Source organism: Neofelis nebulosa, chromosome 3, assembly GCF_028018385.1.
Source record: "Neofelis nebulosa isolate mNeoNeb1 chromosome 3, mNeoNeb1.pri, whole genome shotgun sequence".
Taxonomy (NCBI): domain Eukaryota; kingdom Metazoa; phylum Chordata; class Mammalia; order Carnivora; family Felidae; genus Neofelis; species Neofelis nebulosa.
The window spans coordinates 149,737,778-149,764,513 of NC_080784.1; the positions used below are offsets into that span (position 1 = coordinate 149,737,778).

General features: G+C 38.1%; 1 protein-coding gene across 1 annotated transcript in view; it reads right to left on the reverse strand.

Annotated features, from left to right (window-relative positions):
- Nucleotides 1-23,557, reverse strand: part of DCK (deoxycytidine kinase) — a 33,789-nt gene extending 10,232 nt beyond the window's left edge. Inside the window, exons 1-2 of the mRNA XM_058722328.1 lie at nucleotides 23,194-23,557; nucleotides 17,432-17,547 (exon numbers count right to left, since the gene is read on the reverse strand). Coding sequence (XP_058578311.1) covers nucleotides 17,432-17,547; nucleotides 23,194-23,311 — 234 coding nt within the window. The 5' untranslated portion in view covers nucleotides 23,312-23,557. The remainder of the gene's footprint in view (nucleotides 1-17,431; nucleotides 17,548-23,193) is intronic.
- Between the last annotated feature and the right edge of the window lie 3,179 nt (nucleotides 23,558-26,736).

Below are 26,736 nucleotides of genomic sequence, written 5' to 3' on the forward strand. Positions count from 1 at the left end.
GGATTGAGCCCTCTGTCGGGCTCCACACTGACCATGAAGCCTGCTTAAGATTCTCTCTCTCTGGAGAGAAAAAAAAAAAAAAAAAAAAGGAAAAAAAGACAATAACAAGTGGAATAACAAGTGGATGAGGATGTGGAGAAAAAGGAATCCTTGTATACTATAGATGGGGACGTAAATTGGTATCACCGCTGTGGAAAACAGCAGGGAGGTTCTTCAAAAACTTAAAAATAGAATTACCATATGACCCAGTAATTCTACTACTGGGCATTTACTAAAAGAAAACAAAAATACTGATTCAAAATGATACATGCATCCTTCTGTTTACTGCAGCATTATTTACAATAGCCAAGGTATGAAAACAACCTAAGTGTCCATGAACAAATGAATGGATAAGGAAAATGTGATGTGTGTATATATACATGTGTGTGTACACACATATAAAAAAAGTATATATATATACACACATACACACACAAATGTATATGTGCAGTGGAATATTACACAGCTATAAAAAAGGATGAGACTGCCATTTGTGACAATACACATGGACCTAGACGGTATTATGTTAAATGAAATAAATCAGAGAAAGATGATTTATATTTATATGATTTCACTCATATGTGGAATCAGGAAAAAAAAAATTTAAAAAAAACCAAAAAGCAGAATCAGACCTAAAAATGCAGAGAACAAAATGATGGTTGCCAGAGGGAAGGAGGACCAGGGACGGGCAAAATAGGTGAAGGGGAGTGGGAAGTACAGGTTTCCAGTTATGGAATGAGTAAGTCATGGGAATAAAAGGCACAGCAGAGGGAATATAGTCAATGATACTGTAATAGCACTGTATGGTGACAGACAGTAGTACACTTGTGGTGAGTGTGGTATAAGATATAGATTTGTTGAATCACTATCCATACAACTGAAATTAATGTAACATTAAATTTTTAATGTGGAAACCAAGCAATACTGTGCCTGTATTTTATCTCACTAAAAATCACCTGGGGCCAATCACACATGCTTCCATTAAGCGGGACATAGGCTCTCCAGTTTATCAGCCCCTGCCAATCTCACAGCAGGCCTGATTTATTTGTTTAGTTACCTGGTCCCTTTAGGTATTTTAGACCCCAATCTTCTAATAAAACAGAACAGGTCCTCCCTAAAATTTTGTGATTTAATAACCACATTGTTAGAACCAATATTTTCAGTGTTAAGAAAAAAATGTATAATAAAAAATAAAGTAAAATCTCTGTAATCTTACATTTGAATTTGAAATAGCATCCAGAACTCATGAATTATTTTCCTTCCTATAAAATATAATTTCCCTAGCTCTGTCCACCAAAAGGCCTATCAATAATGACAACCTTGTAGGAATGAATATAAATGTCACCAGGATTATGATATCTAAATACCATTTCCCACTGAAAGGAACTAGGGTCACATTCCTTATTCATGTCTGGAGAAATAAATGTATAAGATGAGCTTAACACATCTTGTTCCAGGAAATAAGTAAACGATCAAAATCTCCTGAGGCTGTGCCAAAGGCAAGAGAGCCAACATCAAAGGGCCTCAATTTGTCAAAAGATAGGACAACTATGAATTCCAAAAGGAATGATGAAGGAAGGGAAGGCAAAAACTGTAAATTCAAATCTAAAGAAAACCAGAAAACAAAAACCCAAACTCTCTAATCATCTTTGGAAGTTGCTAGGGTACCAATTAATTATTCTGGAAATTTGCATATAAAGAGGAAAAAATATCAAAAATTTTATTCTGGCCCTTTCTATACAAATGTTATTTCAGGTTAATGAAAGAGTAGATGAAGGAACAGGTCTTCTTTACTGAAGAATCCCAGCTAACAGGCTTGATTATTAGAATATCATCTTTTGCGGGCACCTGGGTGGCGCAGTCGGTTAAGCGTCCGACTTCAGCCAGGTCACCATCTCGCGGTCTGTGAGTTCGAGCCCCGCGTCGGGCTCTGGGCTGATGGCTCGGAGCCTGGAGCCTGTTTCCAATTCTGTGTCTCCCTCTCTCTGCCCCTCCCCCGTTCATGCTCTGTCTCTTTCTGTCCCAAAAATAAATAAAAAACGTTGAAAAAAAAAAATTAAAAAAAAAAAAGAATATCATCTTTTGCAACACCAAATGATATACTGGATTAGGGCAACAATTAGCAACAGATCCTAAAATCATTACAGAAAAGCTAATATGAAATTTTATGGTGTATGAATTAGGCTAACAAAACCTGAAGAGACTGATTGATTTTACCATCACAAAAGACATCCTCCTGGTGGAATGTGAAAGAAAATACACATAGTCACCTAAGAAATTTAGCCAAAAAAGAACTAAAGCCAAATCTAATCAAGGCTCTACAGATCTAACTACAAATTCACAGGAAATACAGAGATTGAGAAACATGTTAAACTATGCCACAGAGATGCACTCAGCCAAGACCAGAAAAAGGGAAACTGTACAAGGACAAATGACCCAATTTCTTCAACTAATAAACTACAAAGAAAAAAGAGGAAGAGGAACCAACAGATTACAATTTAAAAGGCATATCAACCAAATGTAACATGTAACAAGTGTAACCTTGACTCTTGATATTAATAAACTGTAAAAAAACTATGAGACAATAGAGAACTATGAACACAAACTGGATATAATGACACAGTGGAATTACTAATCTTTTAGATGCAGTTTTTTTCAAGAAATCTTTTTATCTAGAGTTTCTTCTGAGTCTTTCATTTCTACAGATGTATATATTATCTAGAACAGAGGTTCTCAAGGTGTGGTAGGGGAATGCCTAAGAAGTCCCTGAGATCCTTGCAGGGGTCTACAAGAAAACAAAAAACAATTTTATTTTGCTTATTTTAAAAAATTTGTTTAATGTTTATTCATTTATGAGAGAGAGTGGGAGTGGGGGGGAGGGTGGGAGACACAGAATCAGAAGCAGGCTCCAGGCTCTGAGCTGTCAGCACAGAGTCCCATGCAGGGCTCGAACTCACAAACTATGAGATCATGACCTGAGCTGAAGTTGGACACTTAACCGACTGAGCCACCCAAGCGCCCGGGAAAAAAAACTATTTTAATAACAAATATACCTTATTCCATTCTCATTCTCTCATGAATGTATAATTTTCCAGTAGCTATATAACATGTGATAAAATTGCAATAGTCTAAATGTAAAAGCAGATATAAGAATTCTGGTTTGCTATTAAGTCGGGCATTAAAGACATATACAAAATGTAAAACAATGCCACTTTTATCACTAAATTTTTTTTTGGAAAATAGTTATGTTATATATGTTAACATGTAATGGGTTTAGGACTATGGTTTTTATTTTTTTTCAGTACTATGGTTTTTAAATGAATTAACTGATAAATTTTTAAGTGTTTCAAGTTATATTTTTAATATGGTAAATATTGATAGACCTACTTAAAAGTCTTTGGTTCCTCAATAATCATTATATATATATATATATATATATATATATATATATTTAGTTAAATAAAGTAACATTAGCTTTTAAATGAAGTTGTCTTGGAACACCTGGGTGGCTCAGTTGGTTAAGTGTCTGACTTCAGCTCAGGTCACGATCTCATGGTTGGCGGGTTTGGGCCCCACGTTGGGCTCTGTGCTGACAGCTCAGAGCCTGGAGCCTGCTTCCAATTCTATGTCTCCCTCTCTCCACCCTTCCCTCGTTTGTGCTGTCTCTCAAAAATAAATAAATGTTAAAAAAAATTTTTAATAAAACAAAATAAACCATGGGGGCACCTGGGTGGCTCAATCGGTTAAGTGTTGGACTTCGGCTCAGGTCATGACCTCACAGTTCATGGGTTCGGGCCCCACATCAGGCTCTGGGCTAACAGCTCAGAGCCTGGAGCCTGCTTCAGATTCTTTGTCTCTCCCTCTCTCTCTCTGCTCCTTCTCAGCTCACATTCTGCCTCTCTCTCTCTCTCTCCAAAATAAATAAACGTCAAAAAAAATTTTTTTTAATGAATAAATGATATTGTTTTATATCTTAAAATAATTAAGAATTCACAGGATTAATCTGTTCAATAAGCAATTTACTGCCTAAAAACTTCCCATATATAGTATCTATTTCAAATGTCTCTATTAAATAATGTGACAATATAGTCACATATTCTGGGTAATAAGCATAAATAATATAGAAAAATGCCCAATTAAATTCCTAATTTTAAATTATCATAAAAATGGAACCTCATTAATATAATCAGTGAATTTGAAAAATACCTATCAGGGGGCGCCTGGATGGCGCAGTCGGTTAAGCGTCCGACTTCAGCCAGGTCACGATCTCGCGGTCCGTGAGTTTGAGCCCCGCGTCAGGCTCTGGGCTGATGGCTCGGAGCCTGGAGCCTGTTTCCGATGCTGTGTCTCCCTCTCTCTCTGCCCCTCCCCCGTTCATGCTCTGTCTCTCTCTGTCCCAAAAATAAATAAAAAACGTTGAAAAAAAAAATTTAAAAAAAAAAAAAAAAGAAAAATACCTATCAGGGTTATTTCAAAGTCTAGTGTTCTCTGGAGAAAATAAAATTGAGCCAACTACTTGACAAGTGATTTAAATGGTGAATTTGTGTAGGCCACCTTTCCTTGTGCCTGAGAAAAAAGGCAAATAAAGCCTTGAAATTACTGTGTAGCTAATCTAGCTATAGTTAACTAAAATGAACAAGAGACTGACAACTAGATATGATCAGAAAAGAGATGGAACAAGATCCTAAAGAATATGTATATATAGACTTGCTAACACCAATTCCATGAGAATCAACTAAAATTAGAAAAAGAACATTTAGATCCAAATTTTAAGGTGTGATTTTGTTCCATAATCAATGAACATTCACAGCTTAAATAAGTTTTCAAAAATGTTAAATAAATTCACACTGATAAAGGTAAATGTACTCTTGACATAACCTTAAACTTTGGAGTGAAGGCAATCATACATTTCCACATAATACTCTGTGATCATAATTACAAATCAAATGCTGGATAGATTTAGTCATGACTTGACCCAACAGATAAAATTCTTGTTTTTGCAAATTGTTAACTCAATTTCTAAATGGGATTACTTCACTCCTACTCAAGCTTTTGACAAAAACATGTATGAACATGACATTCTGTAACTATAAATTTTAAAATTCTTCTCAACTATTTGATCTCTGGAAGCAGTAAAATTACTAACTGCTCTTACAAAATATCACAAAAGTTTACTACTAAAACGTTTCAATGCTTTGCTCAGATCTCTGGCCTAGCACCTACTCTGCACAAAGTACTATGTGTTTAAATAATTAAATAGGCAAGGTCATCTTAGGTCCCTTCTGGTATTCCTCTTACACTTAAAAACTCCCAATACCTAGGTAGTATCTATTTGCTAATCTCTCTCCAGCCACAGTCTCCACTAAAATATGCTATATAGGGGCACCTGGGCAGCTCAGTTGGTTAAGCGTCCGACCCTTGATTTCAGTTCAGGTCATGATCTCACGGTTCAGAGCATCGAGCCCTGCATCAGGCTCTGCGCTGACAGATTCCCCTTCTCTCCCTCTCTCTACCCTTCCCCTGCTCATGCTCTCGCCCTCTCAAAATAAATAAACAAACTTAAAAAAATAAAATATTCTATATAATCACATTTTGTTATTAGATTTTTATATAGTCGGATTAAGGTAGATTACATGAAGGGATATCTAATTCAATAACTTGGTATTCTAAATGAATCTCTAATTTGTAAAATACATAGGAAATAGTTTTGAGCATCCGAGGACCACTACTATAGTCAAAGTCAGTAAACCCTACCTTTCCTTGCTTTCCATATCAAAATAAGAGAATGAAGAGAAAGAAGCAACTGAAAATTCTTCCTTTTAGTGACAATATTCTTTGTTTCACAGTCACAGAATACATTAGAATACTATAATATTAGAATTGTCAGGTTAAGAAAGAAAAAATAGGGGCACCTGGGTGACTCAGTCAGTTAAGAATCTGATTTTGGTTGAGGTCATGATCTCAGTTTGTGAGTTTGAGCCCCAGAGGGGCTCTGTGCTGACAGCTCAGAGCCTGGATGGAGCCTTCTTCATGTTCTGTGTCTCCCTCTCTCTCTGCCCTCTCCTGCTGTCTCTCTCCCAAAACCAAATAAACATTAAAAAAAAATTTTAAAGAGAAAAGAAAACCCAGGACCTCCAGTTAAATTTGAACTTCAGATAAACAACAAATAATATTTTAGTACAAGAATCTCCCAAATATTGCATGTATTTTAATACAATACCTTACCTTACTATATAGTCTTTCCAACACAATGGACTTTCATTTTTGTTTTTTATTTAATTCTTACACAAGCTTGATTTTTCCTATTATCATTCCCATTTTACTGATAAAGAAAAGTTTAGAACAACTAAAGTGCTAAGATTACACAGCTAACTAGTAGCAGAATTAGGGCTTACATTCAGATTATATGTAAAATTTTATTGCAATAGCATTTAATGTAACTGAATTTCACCTACAATCTTATTACTAAGCATATCCTTCCCTTTTTAAACAGTTAAGCCCCATCCCATTTTAGGAAGGAAAATAAAACTAATTCCAATTTTATCTATAAGGAAAAGGGCAATCCCACATACCTTGGGGTAGGTCAGTCACTCTCACTTCCCTCTCTCTAAATTCCAGTGACTCAACAGTAATCCTTAAAAGGATCTACACATGCCAAATCAAACTTATAAACCTAATGCTTCCATTTACAGGAACCATATCCCACTATTATTAGTTCAACTGCAACTGCTTCAGCAAAGAAGAGCTTTTATTCATAGCCCAGAGAAGCAGAAGCCAAAACATCCTAGGAGACAAGTCCTCCCTTTGTGGACTAGGAGTGATCATTTCCCTGTCAGAAAAAAAAAGACTGAGCTCTGCCCTAACAGTTGACTATCTTGAATACTATTGTTTTCAGAAGAAAGATACTTTAATCCACCACATGCACTGTAGGATCAAATATTTATAGTCCCAGACCAAAGGAATAAATAAGGAGCTGCTTTCATAGGTCCTTATGGTTAAGGGCAAAGGATGCTTCCTCAGTCTTTTCTGTAATATCAAGCTATATGAAGGTTCTCCAAAAAGTTGTATAAAGTCTTTAATCTTATATACTAACTTTTAAGAAATAAAATATAATTCCTGTTCTCAATTCTAGTCCAAATAAACACCCCTGAACACTTCCTAGAAGTTCATGCTCAAAGTAGGTGGTTTTTCTCTGGGGGGAAAAAATCCACCAAGTGTAAATATTGACCTCAAAGTTTCAGTTAAGAACTAAAAACCACACAAACACATGGCACTTTGAGGCAGAATTTAAATTACATACCGCAAACCACATAATTAACTGAATCTTCTTCCCAAAATTGAAAAAAAAAGCATAAAATAGCAAGAAGTTAACTGTCAACAATAAGTCTGTTTAGAAAATACTCTTAGCACATCATCAACTGAAATAAGGGTGTAGTTAGCTGCCTTCCCAAACTGCTTAAAGAATAAATTTATTTTTATTAAATTTCATTAAAAAGGCTTTGTTAACTTAATTATAAACTGACTTTCCACTTATTCAGCATCCCCCAGGGAAAAAATATTGTTTCATACAAATGAATCTTTTCAGCTAAATGAAGTTTATCAATTTAACCACGTTTTTTATGTATTATTTTTATAGGGAGAAGACATTAGTATATATTTTATTTTTGTACCCTCAAAAGGATAGCATTTCAAAAACTACTCAGTAATAGACATTACTCTTAAACAACTTTATAAATACCAACTGCTGGATTTATAAAAGAAGTTAGCAATAAAGAACAAGTTTCCATTGAACACATAAAATACTAGGCACAAACTGTAGAAACTGCTATTCAATCTTACACTAAACGAGACCAAATTGGTATTACTTTTTAGTTCTTATCTAGTTTTCAGTTTATTTCCTCCTTTGATGTCAGGTCAGTGACATGACCATCTTTTAACAGTCCCTCCCTTGACAATCCTTCTAATCAGAAAATAAGTTTATCAGATTGTGTCAAAAGTATTAAGTAAATACTCTTTGAATAAGCCACATTAATTTTAATGCATAATTTTGTGACCTCCATTTGCTCCACTCAGATGATTGGTTTCCTTCCTTATTCTCAGCTTATTTGTGTGTGCCTTATCAACTGTTACAAACATTCCCTCTTAGGGCGCCTGTGTGGCTCAGTTGGTTGAGTGTCCACCTCTTGATTTCAGCTTAGGTCATGATCTCACAATTCGTGATAGAGGCCCTCGTTGGACTCTGTGCTGACAGCACAGAGCCTGCTTGGGATTCTCTCTCCCTTTCTGTCCCTAACCACACCCCCTCAAAATAAATAAACCTAAAAAAAAAATAAAATAAAATTCCTCTTAAAAGAAAAGGTAGTTAAATTTGTGTTTTTAAAGCACACTTTAATCATGTCATTCAGGTTTGGCAGACATAAAATAATTTGGTAAACTTTTGACCAATCAACAAGCATTTTCTCTTAACCAAACTTTCTCTACCTTTCTTGTATGTCAGCTACTCCTTCAGAGAGGGTCTATGAGTAGACCAAAAAAAATAAGCATATATCTACAATGAGGAAAAAAAAAACAAAAAACAAACAAACCTCTCCAACAAAACAGAAATATCAGGTCACATTACATTTCTTTGAGTACTGACACCAGCTTTTAGGCACACTTCCCCAGTTCTTCAGAAAGGTGGCAGATGATTGTAGTTGTTTATTTTAAAGCAATTGAACTTCAAAAATAGTTTCAGGGGGGAAAAAGTGACATAGAGTAATGAAGAAATAAAAAAATAATAAAGTGAAACAGAGTCTCTAGGCTTTCTCCCTTTGTACATTAAATTAACCAGAAAAATAATTTAGTATCAACTTTTCATTAGTTACAGTTGATTTCATGATTGGTGCTGGTATTTATTTAGAAGCAAAGTAGACTCCCTGCTTAATCCTAACATATTATTTTTTTTTAACATATATTTATTTTGAGAGAGAGTGTGTGCTTGTACTGGCCAGAGCAGGGGAGGGGCAGAGACAGAAGGAGAGAGAATCCCAAGTAGGCTCCGCACTGTCAGGGCAGAGCCTGGGGGGCTCAAACTCACAAACCCTGAGATCATGACCTGAGGCAAAGTCAAGAGTCGGGCGCTTAACCAACTAAGCCACCCAGGCGTCCCCTAACATATCATTAAGTGAAGAAGTGTCTTCACTTTCCTAAAGGAATTACATATATTTGGTGCTAATGAAGAGGAGCAGGGTGGGAGTGGTATCCATGTATATATGGAATTCTCTGCAGTATAAATAGTAATTCAAAACACAAAATTTAATTCTTGGATTAGTATGCTCTATTCCTGGTTACATTGTCCCTGGCATGTTTTTAGAAAACGAATGTGCTTAGGAATGTGAGCCAAAGGGCATATTTAAGTTTTCTAAGAGTTTAGTTTTTAGAACTGAGAAGTAGAAAATAGAGAACATCTCTTGAAGACCTCTTCCACATAAATGAATTAAATAAACTTGGCACCGTGGGGTTTCAGTTACATTAAAAAATAAACTTAAGGGGCGCCTGGGTGGCGCAGTCGGTTAAGCGTCCGACTTCAGCCAGGTCACGATCTCGCGGTCCGTGAGTTCGAGCCCCGCGTCAGGCTCTGGGCTGATGGCTCGGAGCCTGGAGCCTGTTTCCGATTCTGTGTCCCCCTCTCTCTCTGCCCCTCTCCCGCCCGTTCATGCTCTGTCTCTCTCTGTCCCAAAAATAAATAAAAAACATTAAAAAAAAATTTAAAAAATAAAAAAATAAATAAATAAATAAATAAATAAACTTAAGGTGCTCCTATCTTGAAACGTGTGTGTGGCAGACACTGCTATGTGTTCCCTAAATCCAAGTTGTTTTTCTTCTTGGACACAAACTAGGCTTTATTGACCAGCCTCCCTTGTAATTGAGTGTGGCTATGTAACTCCATTCCAGTCAACGGAAGCAGGGCAGAAACAATGTATACCATTTCCAGGCTTCACTCTAAAAACCTCTGGAATGTGATGCTTTTCTCTCCAGCAGCTAGAAGAAGCAAAGAACACCAAGACCCTAGAGCAGAGGCTCTCAAATTCAGCTCCAGGGGTAACAAAGTATGGTCCCCATAACAGCAACAGCACCATCACTTGAGAACTTATGAGAAATGCAAATTTTCAGCACCAACCCCACAGCAGACCTAATAAATCAAAAACTGGGGGTAGGGCCCAAATGTGTGTTTTTAAGTCTTCCAGGTCATTCTAATAAACACTAAAATTTGAAGCATGGTTCTAGAGGTTGGATGAGTCACAATTTAGAAAGGGCCTGGGTCCCTGACTCACAGCATGGCGTGGCATCCACCAAACGCCATTTGCACTATTCTCCGAGAAATAAAATTTTATTATTTTGAACTACAGGGTTTTAAGAGCTAATCATAGCACCAAGTATTACCTTAAGTCTACCTGATACACTTAATAAAATTTATTAGAAGTGAACTTGGTTCATTTGAAAAACACTTAGGATAGATTTGCTATGCACAGAAATAACAAAAATAGGTTACGTATGTAAAATTAAATGGGCTTATTACATACTGAGAAGTTTGAAACTTTTCCTGGAGAACTTGGAGGACAATATGCTATGTGACATAAGCCAATCACAAAAGGACAAATACTGTATGATTCCAATTATACAGGGTATCTAACGTAGTCAAATTTGGGGGCACCTGGCTGGCTCATTCAGTGGACCCTGTGACTCTTGATCCTAGGTTTGTGGGTTCGAGCCCCATGTTAGGTGTAGAGACAACTTAAAAATAAAATCTTTAATAAAATAAACAAAATCTTAAAAAAATAAAACAAACCAACAAACAGTCAAATTCATAGCTAGCTATAAAAGAACAAAATGGCAATTCCTAGGGGTTGAAGGAAGGGGGCAAAGGAGAGTTGTTTCATGAAATAGCTATAGTTCTTGAAGATGAAAAGGTTCTAGAGGTGTCTTACAACAATGTAAATACCCTCAACACTACTGAACTGTACATTTAAAAATGGTTAAGATGGGGCACCTGGGTCGCTCAGCTGGTTGAGCATTCGACTTTGGCTCAGGTCATGATCTCCTGGTTTGTGAGTTTGAGCCCCGCATCAGGCTCTCTGTTGTCAGCACAGAGCTGGCTTAGGATTCTCTGTACCCACCCTCTTCCTACACCTCGCCCGCTCATTCTCTTTCTCTCAAAAATAAACATAATAAATAAATAAAATAGTTAAGATGGTAAAATTTATGATATGTGTTTTTGATCACAATACAAATATTAACCACATACAAAAAAACTACACATCTCCTTTTATTTGGATTTTCCAATAAATGTAATCCCTCTTACCCAAAGTCTACTACATGAAAATAATTCAGAGAACCAATCCTGACTCATCACCTACTGATAAAAATAATAATCAGCTAGTTGCTCTAAAAATACAAATGTTTAAATTAAAACTAAATAAAAAGTCTGTAGTAGAATTTTACAGCTTTGAAGGTGTTAGTTGTTGTCTGAGTTCAACTTTGAACCAAATTAGAAAATAAGCCAGGATATCATTTTCTAGTTTTTCAGAGGGGCTGAGAGTCAGCCCATACAAAATGTTTTCTTTTGATTCTATGCATTAAGTTTTTAACACCACAAATTGCTGGGTTTCTTGCATGCAACTATGGAGTCAAACACAAAATTATTAAAAATTTATCTAAAAAAACACTGTGTATCATCTTTACCATATTGAGTGTAATTTTATCTGTTTTCCCCCCTCTGAAAAAGGACCCAGATAAAAAATGTGAATGGGTTAAGGTCAAATTATATTATGTAAAAGTTGACAGAACGTCTTTAGAAAGCAGCTTAGCTATATTTATTTTTAAAAGTCTGTATCCTTGGGCCTACTTAATTTCACTTTTGGAAATTTGTCTTAAAGAAATAATCTAGAATACAGATTTAACCACAAAGATGTTATCATAATAGCCTATTGCAAATAGGCTATTGTTTCACTATTACTAGGCATTTATATTATGTAAATACTAGTACATGCACACAATAAATTAGGCTGCCCTTAGAATTGTTTACAGTAAACTTTTAATGACATTTTTAATTGCCTTTGATATAAACATTATGGGAGGAAAAAAGAAAAGTACAAAATTATATACTGCTGTGCCAAGTAAGATCTCTAGTTTTCTCCGGGTAATAAGGTTACAGGTAAGCTTTATTTTCTTCCTTTGGTAATCTATGATATTTTAAGTTCAAACAATGAACATGTATTACTGTATAGCATTTTTTTTTTAAATTATGTAGCTCCCCAAGTGCCAAAACTGGATATAGTAAATTATTATCTCAACTGTGTATAAGATACATACAGGGTAGTGGGATTATGGATCACTTTTACTCATATCTTCAATTCTGTAACTCACATCATGATAGAACACTTTATTATTTTGCAGAAAGCACAACTTATTGTCAAGATAAGTGAAAACCAGAAATATCAAGTAAAGATACAAAATCATTAATCTTTTAACTCTAACTGAACTTTGTAAACATTGCAAAAGAGGTGAATTAAGTTCAACCAAAAAAGATCAGAATCGACCAAATAAGATAATCGTAACATAGCCAACAAAAGTTATCAAGTGATCTCAGAAGGTATGAATAGAAGTACTTTACCAAGCATACCTAATTAATTTTCAAGAATGACTTATCAAAAAATGCTGTTATTTGAAAAACAGGTATCCCCTAAGACTTCATCTCGATAAGAAAAACATGACAGAGCAGAGATATGTCCCTAACAGTTTGTCCAACTCAAAAATAAGTTAAAAGAAAGCAATTAAATCAAAGCTTTGGGCTGAAATAATATAAACCACCAAATAAGTGATTATTTGAAATAAACCTTCAATTTAAAGATTGAAAATCATCCGAGTGGTACCTTTAAAAATAATCTTATCAAGGGGAGGGAGGAAGAGGGGAGACAACATAATCTCTTTAGGTACTTTGCCTCATTATTTTGGGAAAATCGGTGCAGTTTATCAACAGTATAGCAACATTTCAGCCACTAGATGGCAGGTAAAAAAATAAAACAGCTAAAAAAAAAGCATGCACAGCATGCAGGTGCAAATTAAGTTACTAACTAGGGGAAGAGTTCAAAGGTACCAATAACCCAACTCTTCCAACTCTACAGCAACTGTCGAGAAGTGTGATTAAATGGAGAACATCCAAAGTAGGACTGGCCTTGTCCGGGATGGTTTCTAAAGACAATCTACTTCTCAATATTGACAGCCTTCTAAGAAAACAGATTTGGACAGTTGGTGATCCATACTTTAATACCAAGAAATAGATCAGAAATGGGTCTGGAGAAGAAAGGCTCCAAGATGATGGAAGAAAATCCCATTTCTTGAGTTTAGTAGAGGTCCAGGATAAAAGAAGAAAATATCCAAAGACAGGGAACCCATACACCACTATCCTCACATTCCACAACCTTAACCCCAAAATACTATCCCCACCCTGTCCGAAATGCCACCTAGAAGTACCAAGCACTAAGAACATAAATAGACCCCAATACACATACAAATATAAAGCTATCCTCCAAGAATGTGCACCAAAACTCAATTAAGGTAATCAAATTGTAACATCATGGAGCCATGACTAGATTATAGTAAACTGTATGACGAAACTATTTGTTAATAATATTAGGATTATTGACATAGTAGTTATAAAGGTCAATTTGGAATTTTGACTTTAGTACATGGGGAGAAAGTGCCCCTGCCCATAAACATGAGTATCAATCAGATCCATGAAACCAAGTCTTAAAATAGAGACAGATGCATCAATGTGTCAGTCTGATGACATCAATTAGGATAATATAACTAATTACCCTGGGCTCTGATTCTAAGCTTTTTTTAAATTTTTTAATGTTTTTTTTTATTTTTGAGAGAGAGAGAGAGAGAGAGAGAGAGAGAGAGGAGAGAGAAAGACAGAGAGTGGAGGGGTGGGGGCAGAGAGAGAAGGAGGCTGCAGGCTCTGAGCTGTCAGCACAGAGCCCAACGGAAGGCTTGAAATCAGACTGAGAGATCATGACCTGAGCCGAAGTCAGGGGCTCAACCGACTGAGCCACTCAGGCGCCCCTGATTCTAAGCTTAATAGACAACCTGCTTACTATAAATCTGCCTTCCTATATATATTACTGCAGTGTTTTCAACCGCTCCTCTCCAACATAACTAAAACGGTCAATAAAATCCCAACTCTAACAGTGATTTGCTAGGGCAGTCATTTTTAAGTAGGAGGCATCCCACATATTAAAATTCCCAAGGCACTGTTTGTCATTTTATAAAGCATCCCAAAACTTTGAGATTCTTAAGGGTTCCTTCCACTGGTTGAGAATTATGGGCCTCCATAGAGAACAGAATGACCTCATTCAGTGAATCTGATAATTACACTTCTCCCTACAGATTAAAATTCTGGGTACAGCAGGGGTGGCTGCCTAGGTAGTTCAGTCGGTTGAATGTCCAACTCTTCAATTTGGATTAGGTCATGATCCCAGGATAATGGGATCTCTCTCTCCCTCTGCCCCTCTCCCCTGCTTGCATGTACCCTCTCTCTCTCCAAAATTAAAAAAAAAAAAAATTTTAATAAACTTTTGGCATTTTGGTTTTTATGTATCAGTTTCTGCACCCCAGGTTAATTATATGCATACTACAAGGGAGAGATAGTTAAAGTGCTAAAGAACCAGTTACACATATTTAAAAGGAGTTGGCAGCTTATGATACTAAAACTAGAATGGGCCTTTAATGGAGGTCAACTAACCCAATCTAGCCTGACGTTACTCCAATGAAAGAATCCCTTCTGTATTTCTGACATTGGTTTAATTTGTCTACTTTCTACTAACACCTGAGAATAACTGCACTGATAGCTGACCCCAGAAATGAGGGGAAAAGAGCGGTTGGTAGAACACAGGTCTTTCATTTCTAAAGGTAAGTAAACCTAAGCCAGGCACTTCAGTGAAAAAAGAGGCCACAAGACATACTTTGGGAGATAAAAATGCAGAGTGGACCAAAGACAGAAAACTAAAGGAAAATGACAAAAGGACCTGAACAGGGACTTAACAAAATAAATCCAAACAGCAAATAAATTAATTAAATAAAAGAGCACAATCTCATTAGCAACCAAAGAAATACAAAATTAAAAACATAAAAGACATTAAATACCCAACAGAATGACAAAAATTAGGAAGCTGAATAATACCACTTTGGAAAATAGGCATCACACAAAAACCTCACCAACCAATGATTTTATTTCTTCTTTCTAGAGAAAGTCTTGCATGTGTGCACCAGGTTTCATGTTCATAACAGGGCTGTTTTTACAACAACTAAACTAGAAATCACTAAAAAATTAATCAAAGGTATAGAATGGAAAACCAGTGATGTCTGAATTTAATTGAATATTATATGGCAATGAAAACGTACAAACTACAGCTGTATGCAACAAATGAACAAATTTCATAAACTTACTAAGCAAAGAAAGCAAGAGGGAAAAAAACTGCAACCAATTGATTTCATTTATGTAACATTCAAAAACAGAAAACTAAATTTTATTTCTTAGTCATATGTTTGTGGATAATTAAATTACTTTTAGAAAGCAGAAGAGGGGCGCCTGGGTGGCGCAGTCGGTTAAGCGTCCGACTTCAGCCAGGTCACGATCTCGCGGTCCGTGAGTTCGAGCCCCGCGTCAGACTCTGGGCTGATGGCTCGGAGCCTGGAGCCTGTTTCCAATTCTGTGTGTCCCTCTCTCTCTGCCCCTCCCCCGTTGTTCATGCTCTGTCTCTCTCTGTCCCAAAAATAAATTAAAAAAAAAAAAACGTTGAAAAAAAGAAAGCAGAAGAATTATTATTGTAAGAGGTATTTTATGTGAGTGATTACCCCTAGCGGCGTTGTTACCCAAGGAAAGGAGATACTGTGACCTGAGGACAAACAGGGAGAATAAGAGTAATATTCTATTTCTTGACCTGGTTGATGGTTAACTTTCAAATTGTTCTTCAAACTATACATAAGTTTCCTATACTTTTCTATAGTTATATCATATGTTAATTAAAAAAATGTTGAAAGAAAAAAACAAATTTACCCACTTTAAAATTCTACTTAAGGATAATCTTACCTTCCCCCCAAAGACCAAATTGAAATATCAATTTCTTAAAACAAAAAATGGAGTCCATGGGGCACCTGGGTGGCTCAGTTGGTTGAGCATCTGACTTTGGCTCAGGTCATGATCTCACAGTTCGTGAGTTAGAGCCCCACACTGGGCTCTCTGCTATCAGCACAGAGCCCACTTCAGATCCTCTGTCTCCCTTTCTCTGCCACTCCTCTGCTCATGCTCGCTCACGTGCTCTCTCTCTCTCTCTCTCAAAATAAATAAACATTTTTTAAAAAATGGAGTCCTATGGAAAGGAAGTCTCTTCAAGATTCAGTCCTGGATTATTCTAAGGATCAGAATGTTCTAAGCACACCCTTACGTTAAAGTTAACTATGCTTGGCAAATAGGTATGTGAGAAAATATTTTTGGTTATTCACAACCATATATCCTCAAATTCTACAGAGCATCCTGCTAATGATTTACATTTTAAATACTCAATTATTATTCCCAGACTCCTCATACCAACAGCTAAACTTTAAACAACAGACATTTTTGTTCAATCCTGTATCCTCAATTCTAACAAAGTAAGTTTCTACCACACATTTCCATTCTGATGATTTCTACTATGCTACTTTCAAGTTCAATTCTCATTTCTCCAGAAACAAAAGTCCTAGCAATCAGATCCCTTTCCTTCGTACACATACAATATAAAAATTTTGCTACAAAAAGTGAAATCTAACTGTTATTCCTTATTTCTTATTTGCAATGTAGAATGGAAAGTGCTGGGAAATTCAAAGTTGTGTCCAGGGTGAAAGTCTGGCAAGAATGAAAAGTAAAACAAATAAGAGATAAATGCTTCTAATACATATAAAAGACTCAAAAGGTAAACTAATAAAAAAGTTATTGGGTAGTTTTTTTTGTCTTTGTTTTCTGTGTTTGCAAGTTTTTAAACAAAATGTAAAAATCTACTCAAGGAATTTAATTTGCAATTAGATTTTTTGACTTTTTAATTAATTTTTAAAAACTTACAATTCTACTTGGATGCAATGAAGTACATGTCTTAACTGCATCACTCAATGAATGTTTACACACACACACACACACACGTACCTCCCCCCACACATACACACATTCATCCATATATGAAGGTGAAGAGACAGACTTAAAGCTAGATTTGAAAATTTTATCGGAAAAGGGAAAACAAACAAAAACCCAAAGGTTAAATACTACTGGTCCTCTAAAGCAAAAAAATTTTACTTTACTTAGTTAATTTTATTTTCATACCTCACAGTCATCTTGTGCACTTTGAACATTGCACCATCTGGCAACAGGTTCAGGAACCACTTCCCAATCCTCACAGACCTGTTTAAGGATATTCACAAATGTTGTCTTCCCTGAAGCTGTTGTGACAGGAAAAGGAAAATTGAAGAAGGAGACTTAGAAAAAAAAAAAAATGCCAAAACAGTCATCAGCTTTTACAAAATTTATACTAGCAAACAATATAAAAAAACAAAAATATTCAATTTCCTAAATGTTCTCTTAGATTTGCTTTCTGAAAGTGTCCCTACCCACTTGTATTATGGACATTTGTTTGTTATTGTTTTTAGTTTATCAAAGCCATGGAGCAGAAGAATTTTAAACCTGGTGACATTGTAGGCAAGGTGTTACAGCAGAAAAAAAAAATCCTAGTCTTAGCCTCACTTTCCTTAACCAAGTAATTAGAGACAACTTTGCGGAAAATAGTTAAAACTATTCTTCCACTTAGTTAGATATGTGATTTTGGGCAAGTTACTGAATCTCTGTGAGCCTGTTTCTTCACAATACAATGGAAATAATAATAATACCCTCTTTATGGAAACCACTGTGATAAACAAGCTATGAGTACAGTGACAATAACAGGCTCTTGCATTTTCAAAATTTTCCTCTCTACTTGCTCTATTTTCTCAGTTTACAAACAGGCTTACGTCCTTCCTATCTAAAACCAACTTAAAAACGGCCAAATGAACTATAAAATCAATATAATGATGCATCCAAAACCTAGAGCTTTAGAATGAGAAATAATATGATTATATGACACTAATCATATGACACTATATGACATTAAGCCATAGTGTCTAACAGAAATTATAAAAACGTTTTTGCACAGCACCCCTATAAGCAGTAGCCATGTTTTTTCTGCTTCACTTTAAAGGTTCTGTGCACTTTATCCAATCCTTAAAAAAAACATGTTGTACTTTGCTTCTCCCTGATCATTCACTAGTTTCTGAGACACCTAGGAGGGAAAATAAAGGAAATAGTTCAGGTATAATCAGGGCATATTATATTCACTACTTTAACATTACCTGGGAATACATTCCATTAAATAGTAGGGAAAGTCTTGATCTAGAATTTAACAGGGTATACCAATACTCCTAATGACCACCACACCCTTTCTATCTTAAGTCACCAAATGCGGTTTATATTAGGCATCTCTGGTCAACATAATGTGTGTGTCTCTCTCCTCTCTCTGTCCATATGTATATAGAATTACACATACACACACACACACATAGATCAAAAAATATTAAAAAAGCAGCTTCTGAAAGCTTTTTTTAAAAATTTTTTAATGTTTTTTTTTTGAAAGAGCGCATGTGTGAAGGGGAGGGGCAGAGAGAGAGGGAGACACAGAATCCAAAGCAGGCTCCAGACTCTGAGCGGTCAGCATGAAGCCTGACCCAGAGCTTGAACTCATGAACCACGAGATCATGACCTGAGCCGAAGTCGGATCCTTAAGTGACTGAGTCACCCAGGCGCTGCAGCTTCTGCAAGCTTACAAGGAAAACTTCCTCATCTTTATAAGCTGGATTCAAAGAGGGCAAAAAGAACTTACCTTTCATGTGAAGAACCATATTCAAACCTAGGACATTATCTAGGCAATAGAAAAGAAGAAAAACCAGAAGAACTTTAAAGGATCACACATAGGGCCAAAACAGGGAGTGGGGACAGGGGTCAGGGCCAATAAGAAGGTAACACAGAACAAAGAACTGCTGAGAAGCAAAACACAAAGTCATATTATTACCACAGGGCAGAAGAAAAACTTTTAAAGATAAACTAGATGATCACTAGATTTAATCACAGGAAAAACACTGGTGACCACAGATTTTGTATGGGGAGAGTAATTACAGGGACTGTAAAGCATTTAGAATGCTAAGCAGAAGCATATATAATGATCACTGGACATTCACTGAGCTAGATGGAGGAAGGAAAGGAAAATATGATGTTCAAAAAGAGGATCCAAGGAATGTACTAAAAAATCGGGCATCACCCAGAGTCTGAAAGCACTTTTTTTTTAATTTGTTTAAGTTTATTTACCTATTTGGCGAGAGACAGAGACAGCACAAGTGGGGGAGGGGCATAGAGAGGGAGAGAGAGAGAGAAACCCAAGCAGACTCTGTGCTGTCAGATGTGGGGCTCGAACTCAGGAAACCTGAGATCATGACCTGAACTAAAAACAGAGAGTCGGACACTTAACCGACTGAGCCACCCAGGGGCCCAGAATCTGAAAGCACTTAAAGCTAGAGCATTCAGCTTTCTTCTGACACGCCTATAAATAGAAAAATTTCATGTGGTCATACTCTAAAATTTTAAGAGCAAAAACAGTTACTCTTTAAAATTACTCTTTAGTTCAAGCAGAGTAACAACAGTTACTGTAGTTCCCAAATTAATCTAGTTCCTTGACTTTTTAACGTTTATTTATTTTTGAGACAGAGAGAGACAGAGCATGAATGGAGGAGGGTCAGAGAGAGAGGGTGACACAGAATCTGAAACAGGCTCCAGGCTCTGAGCTGTCAGCACAGAGCCCAACGCGGGGTTTGAACTCACGGGCCACGAGATCACGACTTGAGCCAAAGTTGGACGCTCAACCGACTGAGCCACCCAGGCGCCCCTCTAGTTCCTTAACTTTTGAGGGGAAAGTAGGGAGCTGAAAAATAAGCTAATTAATAAATTAATATTCTATGAAAGCAAAGGAGAACAAGAACCAAAGACACTGATGTTAATAACTTTAAAAAGTCATGTGGAACCTAACAGAATTACTAATGGCAAACAAGCATTATGATCCAAAAATCATCTGTACAAACTATTAATATGAAAAGAAGCAGGTAAGGCCTCCATAAATCTAACAGAAGGGAGCATTATAGTAACAGAAAACAGGAGAAGATGAGTTACGTGAGTATAAACTAAAATGACCAGTTAAAGTTCAAATTCTAGGAATCACAAAATATTCTTCTACACACACATTAGCAATTTGTACGTTTCTACTTATTTGGGACTGGCAAATAAGGTGGAAGGGACAGGAACAGCAGTGCAAGCACATTAACAACAACTAACAAACCTCAGTGTCAGGAAGACAAGACAAGTTGGAACACAACTCATCCAACATCCAAATAGCAAACTGTTATCTTACAGAAACATAAGCCCAGTGTTACCAGATCTTTAGATACCGTACAAGACACCAAGAATCTAGATGTTCAAAAACAAATCTCAAAAATGTTAAATGCTAGAAATTCATTAAATTTGTTTTTCAAGGGCGCCTGGGTGGCTCAGTGGTTAAGCATCCGACTCTTGATTTCAGCTCAAGTCATGATCTCACGGTTCATGGGCTCAGTCCACATCAGTTCCATGCTGGTGGTGTGGAGCCTGCTTGGGATTCTCTCTCTGTCCGTCTCTCTCTGCCCCTTCAGTGCATGCCCTTTCTCTCTCTCAAAATAAACAAATAAACTTTAAAAAATAAAATATTTCCAACATTCTAAAAAAAATGTTCTTAAATAAATTTTTTTTTCAAGTCTATGCCAGCCACTATTGTGCAAATGCAAGGTATCAGTTTGCAACTCTTTCCAGTGTAGGTAATGGAGAAGTCAGAGAAGAATTTTAAGCAGGGGAGTAACACAATTACATTTATATACAGAAAGTCTGCTCTGGAGCTAGGTAAGAGAAGATGGAGATGGGGTGACACATTAGGAAATGATTTAGGTGCTGGGAAGATTAAAGATGCTTAGGGAGATCTAGATATATGTTGCTTAACTGGATTTAAGGAAGGGAAGAGGATTAATTCAGTGTGGTATCTAGGAGATGTTGTTGTTCATTCAAAGTTACTTTTGAAATGGCTTTGTTCAACTACTTCCTCCTTTATATATGTTCTTCTTTATCCAATAAGTGGCTATAAGGGCTCACACTAGTAAACGTTCACCTTCAAAGAATTTATCCCAGGAGGAAATGAGAATCTATTATATGGATCTTTTCCACTGGTGCCTTAATACTGGAGCAATGCAACAAGATGTCTTTGAGGGTGTGTTCAGATATTTTCTACTAGGAATACTGTTAAAGCGTCTACTTTGCCTGGTCTTTTTAAAGAAGTACAAGGGCTTTGAATGTGGTAAAAATTCAAAAACATTTGCTGTATGCATGAATGGCCAGTACCCAACTTGGAGCCAAAAAAATTCTATCAGAACAGGAAGTATCAGGCATAGGTTTCCTGTGGTAGGAAATACAGAAGAATGTAAGTTCAGATGTACCTTGTAAAATGATATGCATGGTATAGTCTGCCCTCATCTGGGTTAGGAACAGAAAGGGCACTGGTCTTTGAATCATAAGCCAATGTTTACTTGGAAGTGGGGGAAGGGGTGAGGAGCTCCATGATATTAAGATCATTAAAAACTCTTTCCTTGTACTGGAATGTTTATAGCTATTTTATCCCTAAGCGTTAAAACTGGAAACCATCCAAATGTTCACACCTGGGGAAGAGATAAACTGTGGTATATCCATGCAATGGAATACTACTCAGCAATAAAAGAGAACTACAGACACAGTATAATAGAAGATGGGATTCAGTAGGCAGAAAGGGAGAGGCTAAGTAAGACTTGAAGGTCACTGGGTGGGGAAAAACATATTTTAAAACAATGCTGGGAGTGTCTGACCACAGCAGACTCACTGAGGTATAGAGTTCCTCTTAAGAAATGTAACAGACATCGCCTACTCCCCTCAGGAATTTGACAAAAGATGTGACTAAAAGTAAGTGGTAGACCTTAGAACATAAGACCCACAAGGAACAGTATGGCCATACATAGATCACCTCCCACACAATGGAAACAAGCCACTCAAAAAGTAATGACTAGGCATTTAGTTACATAGCCAATAAGGGTAGAACCTGAGAAGGAACAAGGGGGAAGGGAGGGGGGGAGGGGGGGGTGCAACCAGAACCTATAAAACAAGGACCCTTGCCTACAGTGGCTGGGCATTCACTTGCAAATGCCCCCTCTCTGTAAAGAGAGCTTTTCTGCAATTCTTACCTTTCTAATCTTAGATTCTAATAAACTTTTGCCAGCTGCTCATTTTATTCTGTGTCCACCTCTTCATTCTCCCAAGTGGGGAGACAAGGAATCCCGGGTACTGAGCAACATGAAAAAATGTAAAAGCATTATGCTAAATAAAAGAAGGGAGACACAAAAGGCTACATACTCTGACTCCATTTATATGACATTCTGGAAAAAGGCAAAACTTAGACAGAAACCAGATCGCGGGTTGCCAAGACACAGGAATGCAGAGGGAACCGACGACAAAGGAGCACCAGGGAACTTTTTGAGGTGATAAAAAGGTACTGAATCTTGACCATGGTGGTAGTAAAACAGCATTATATGTTTGTCATACCTCATAGAAAAGTACACCTAAAAGGATAATTTAATGTATGTAAATTACACCTCTAGAACTAACACAGCCTCAAGATAAAAACAAAAAGCAAAAAGCCCTCCCCTTGCGCGATCCCAACAAAAGGAGGAAACGTGCCCAAAGTGCATCTTTCGAGGCCCCCATGCCCGGGCATGCACCACCGCCTGACGCCCGGGGGCTGCGACGATCCTCGGGCACGGGAGGGAAACAGGGCAGGACAGGGCAAAATGCATTGGGTGGGAAGGGAATTAGAGGCCCTGTCCGCATCCACACAGGCCTGAAGGAAGCCCTCACTAAGGGGAAGCCCCCCTGCTTGGGGGCCAACATTTCCCGAGGCTCCTTACCAATGTTCCCTTCGATGGCAATCTTCTTGATGCGGACCCCCTCAAAGCCGGTCGCGGGAGACGGGCAGCTCCTCTTAGGTGGGGTGGCCATTCTAGTCTGGTGGTGGCCCGAGTGCATCCAACAGGGAAGGCTAGGAGGCGGCCACAGGTGCGCGCGCTGGGGCTCGCGCCACTGCCGAACGAGACTAGACGCGCAGGCTGAGCTCCCGCCGGCAGCTAGTACCCGGGACCGCGGGTCTTGGGGTTTGATTTTGGCGCGCGGAGGCTGCCGACGGGGGCGGGACTGCGCCGCGACCGCCCGCCAGCGGGGAAGCCACGCCCCCTCCGTCTCCCCAGCTGGCAAAGTCTCTAGCGGCTCCTTGGCCTTGGCCACCACGGGCGGGGCTCCTGCGTGCGCGCCCAGCACGTCGGGTCACGCAGGAGCACAGGGCGGGACGGCGCGCGCGACGACGCGCCTCTTCCCAGGACCCGGGGGTGGCGGTTCCGGAGGACTAGCCCCGAAGCTGGAGGGCGAGCGAGGGCAGGGGTTGCCACCCGCTCTCGTCACCAGGATGGCCGGCCCCGACTCCGGAGAGTTCGCCTCTCCAGCGGGTCGTGTGGAAATAAACAGAGCATCTGGAACAGAACTGGCTGTGACGCAGTGTATGGTAGAAAAACCAAACGGATTACCCGTGTAGTCCAGTCCGAGGACAACGGTCAGGCTAGGTCAGGCTAAGTGCTGGCGGGCAACCCAACCCTCAGGAAGTGTATTGCACTCTTACTGCGTGCCAGACACTGTTTCGAGCGCTGTTCTTGAATTAACTCGCAGCCCAGTGCAGGAAATCCCACCATTAGCCCGATTTATCAGTGAGGAAACAGGCACTGAGAAGCCTACTTGTGCAAAGTCTCAAAGTCCGTAAGTGGATCTGGCATGGGAATTTACGTAGTCAGACGCCACTACACAGCAAGCTTTTCCTGATGTCTCAAACCCCTGTCCCGTTTGATTTGAGTCTCTTTTATGCTCATAGAATATACGTCACACCAAAATGTGCCACTATGGCATACAGATTATTTCGAAATAAAGGAACTTTAGAAATAGTGCAAGGATACTCTGCCCCTCCCTTGTCCCCCCTGAAAGCAGATGAATCTATATAAAAGGTGCCCTCCCTGTATCAGGAGGGCAGAAGACCTCCTTATCGCCAAATAGGGAATTGAGAGCTGAGAAGGCCTATGAACAGACCTTGCTACTTACCAATTTACTACCCCAAGCCCAAACCCCTTTGTCTTGTCAGTTCTTCACTAATTTATTGTTTCTTTGTCTAAAAGATGCAATGACCTACTTTGGTTATTCCTTTGAATTTATTGTTATGGAGGTCCTGTATGTGCCGTAATTAAATCTGGTTTCCTCCTGTTTATCCTGTGTCAATTTAATTACTAGACCAGGAAAAGAATGGAAAACGTAAGAAGGGAAATTTTTCCTGCCCCTACAATGCTATGCAGACGTTACCACACCACGTAGGTTTCTGTTCAGCGTGGCAATACGATAGTTTAATTTTGCATTCCCTATACCTGACACATAGTTAGTAAATGTTGAATTTTTGAATGCCTACCTATGTGCCATGAACTCTGCTAGAAGACTTATCTAGCTGGCAACAGATGCAATGTAGAAATACTCTTTACAATTTGTTTTTAATCTTGGTAAAGATCTGGTAAGCTGGCACTATGCGATCTAGGAAGTTCCTGGGCCCAAATGGTCTACGGAAACCAAACGCCCTATTACTCTTTGTTACCTTGAAATTACCATCAGACCTGAAATGCATCTAATGGTAGAGTCAGAAGTGGTGTAATGGTGAATCCATTCTAAGAAAAGGCAGAAATCAAAATGTGAATCCATGGGGAACTCTAGGATAAAAACAGTAAAAATCATTAACTTCCTTATAATTATTTTGTTATTATTTTATGTTTATTACTTTTGTTTATCCGCATAGTAATTACCAGCAGGATCCTTGAAATGAAAAAAGCCTGAATGCTTGTCATCAGGGATGGCAAGGAATCTGGGGAAGCCACTAGGTATTATATTCCACATCCAAGCATGGGGGGAATCCCATGAAATGGTAAAGGTATTGGGCGATACTGAGGAGTAAGGCAGGGTTAGTCTCTGAGACCTTCAAATAGGAGGTAAGTAGACGAAGAAGAGGAAGAAATCCCAGATGGATCTGATAAAGATGTTTAGAGTTGAGGAGCAGAAATAGCCAAGAGTGGTTTCCACAAAAGGCACACAAGAAAAGTAATACAGTAAAACAGTAATACAGTAATACAGTGATTGAGAGGTTTAAGCAGTGGAAAACTATAAAGACTAGTTTCAAATTTCAGCTCTGCCAGTTTCTGGCTGTGAGAACTTGAGTCCCTCAAAGCTTAAAATGTTCCTTAAAAAGACAAAGTAGATGGGAGAAACAGGGAAACCTACCTTTCTTGGCATCAAGTTCAGCATAATTTCCCGTTTTCCTACATAAACCTGTGTATAATGCAAGTAAGAGACAAAGGCACTTTTAAAATCACCTTCTTGATTTTTGTACACAATCCTTTACCTGCAAACCTTGTAACCAGATGTTTGAGAATGCAAACATTTTTGGATTTCAGAAGAACAGTAGTGTGAATGGAGTATTACTCAGTAATCAAAAAGAATGAAATCTTGCCATTTACAACAACATGGATGGAACCAGAGTGTGTTATGCTAAGCAAAATTAAAGACAAATATCGTATGACTTCACTCATATGTGGAATTTAAGATACAAAAAAGAGTAACATAAGGGAAGGGAAGCAAAAGTAGTATAAAAACAGGGGAGTCTGGGTAGCTCAGTCGGTTAAGGGGAGTAAGGCTCCCCCTACCCTGACTTCGGCTCAGGTCACGATCTCACAGCTCATGGGTTTGAGCCTCACGTAGGGCTCTGGGCTCAGAGCCTGGAGCCCGCTTGGGATTCTGTGTCTCCCTCTCCCTCTGCCCCTCCCCTGCTTGAACTCTGTCTCTCTCTCTGTCTCCCAAAAATAAACAAACAAAAAATAAAAAAGGGAGGGGGGCAAAACATAAGGGACTCTTAAATACAAAGAACAAATAGGGTACTGGAGGGGTTCTGGGTGGGAGGATGGGCTAAATGGGCAAGGGCCATTAAGGAGGACACTTGTTGGGCTGAGCACTGGATGTTATATGTAGGGGATGAATCACTGGAGTCTACTCCCGATATCATTGTTGCACTATATGCTAACTAACTTGGATGTATATAAGATAAAAAATAAATATGTGTATATATATTGGAAAAAAACAGTAGTGTGGTACATATATTATGTAACCATCCCTCACCCTCCTGCAGAGGTGTTAAATCCAATACACAGCTATTTTGCACTGAAACAGATTTCACATTAAATGGGATAAAGACTATTAACTTTATTTAAAAAAAAAATTTTTTTTTAATGTTTATTAATTTTTGAGACAGAGAGAGACAGAGCATGAACGGGGGAGGGTCAGAGAGAGGGAGACACAGAATCCGAAACAGGCTCCAGGCTCTG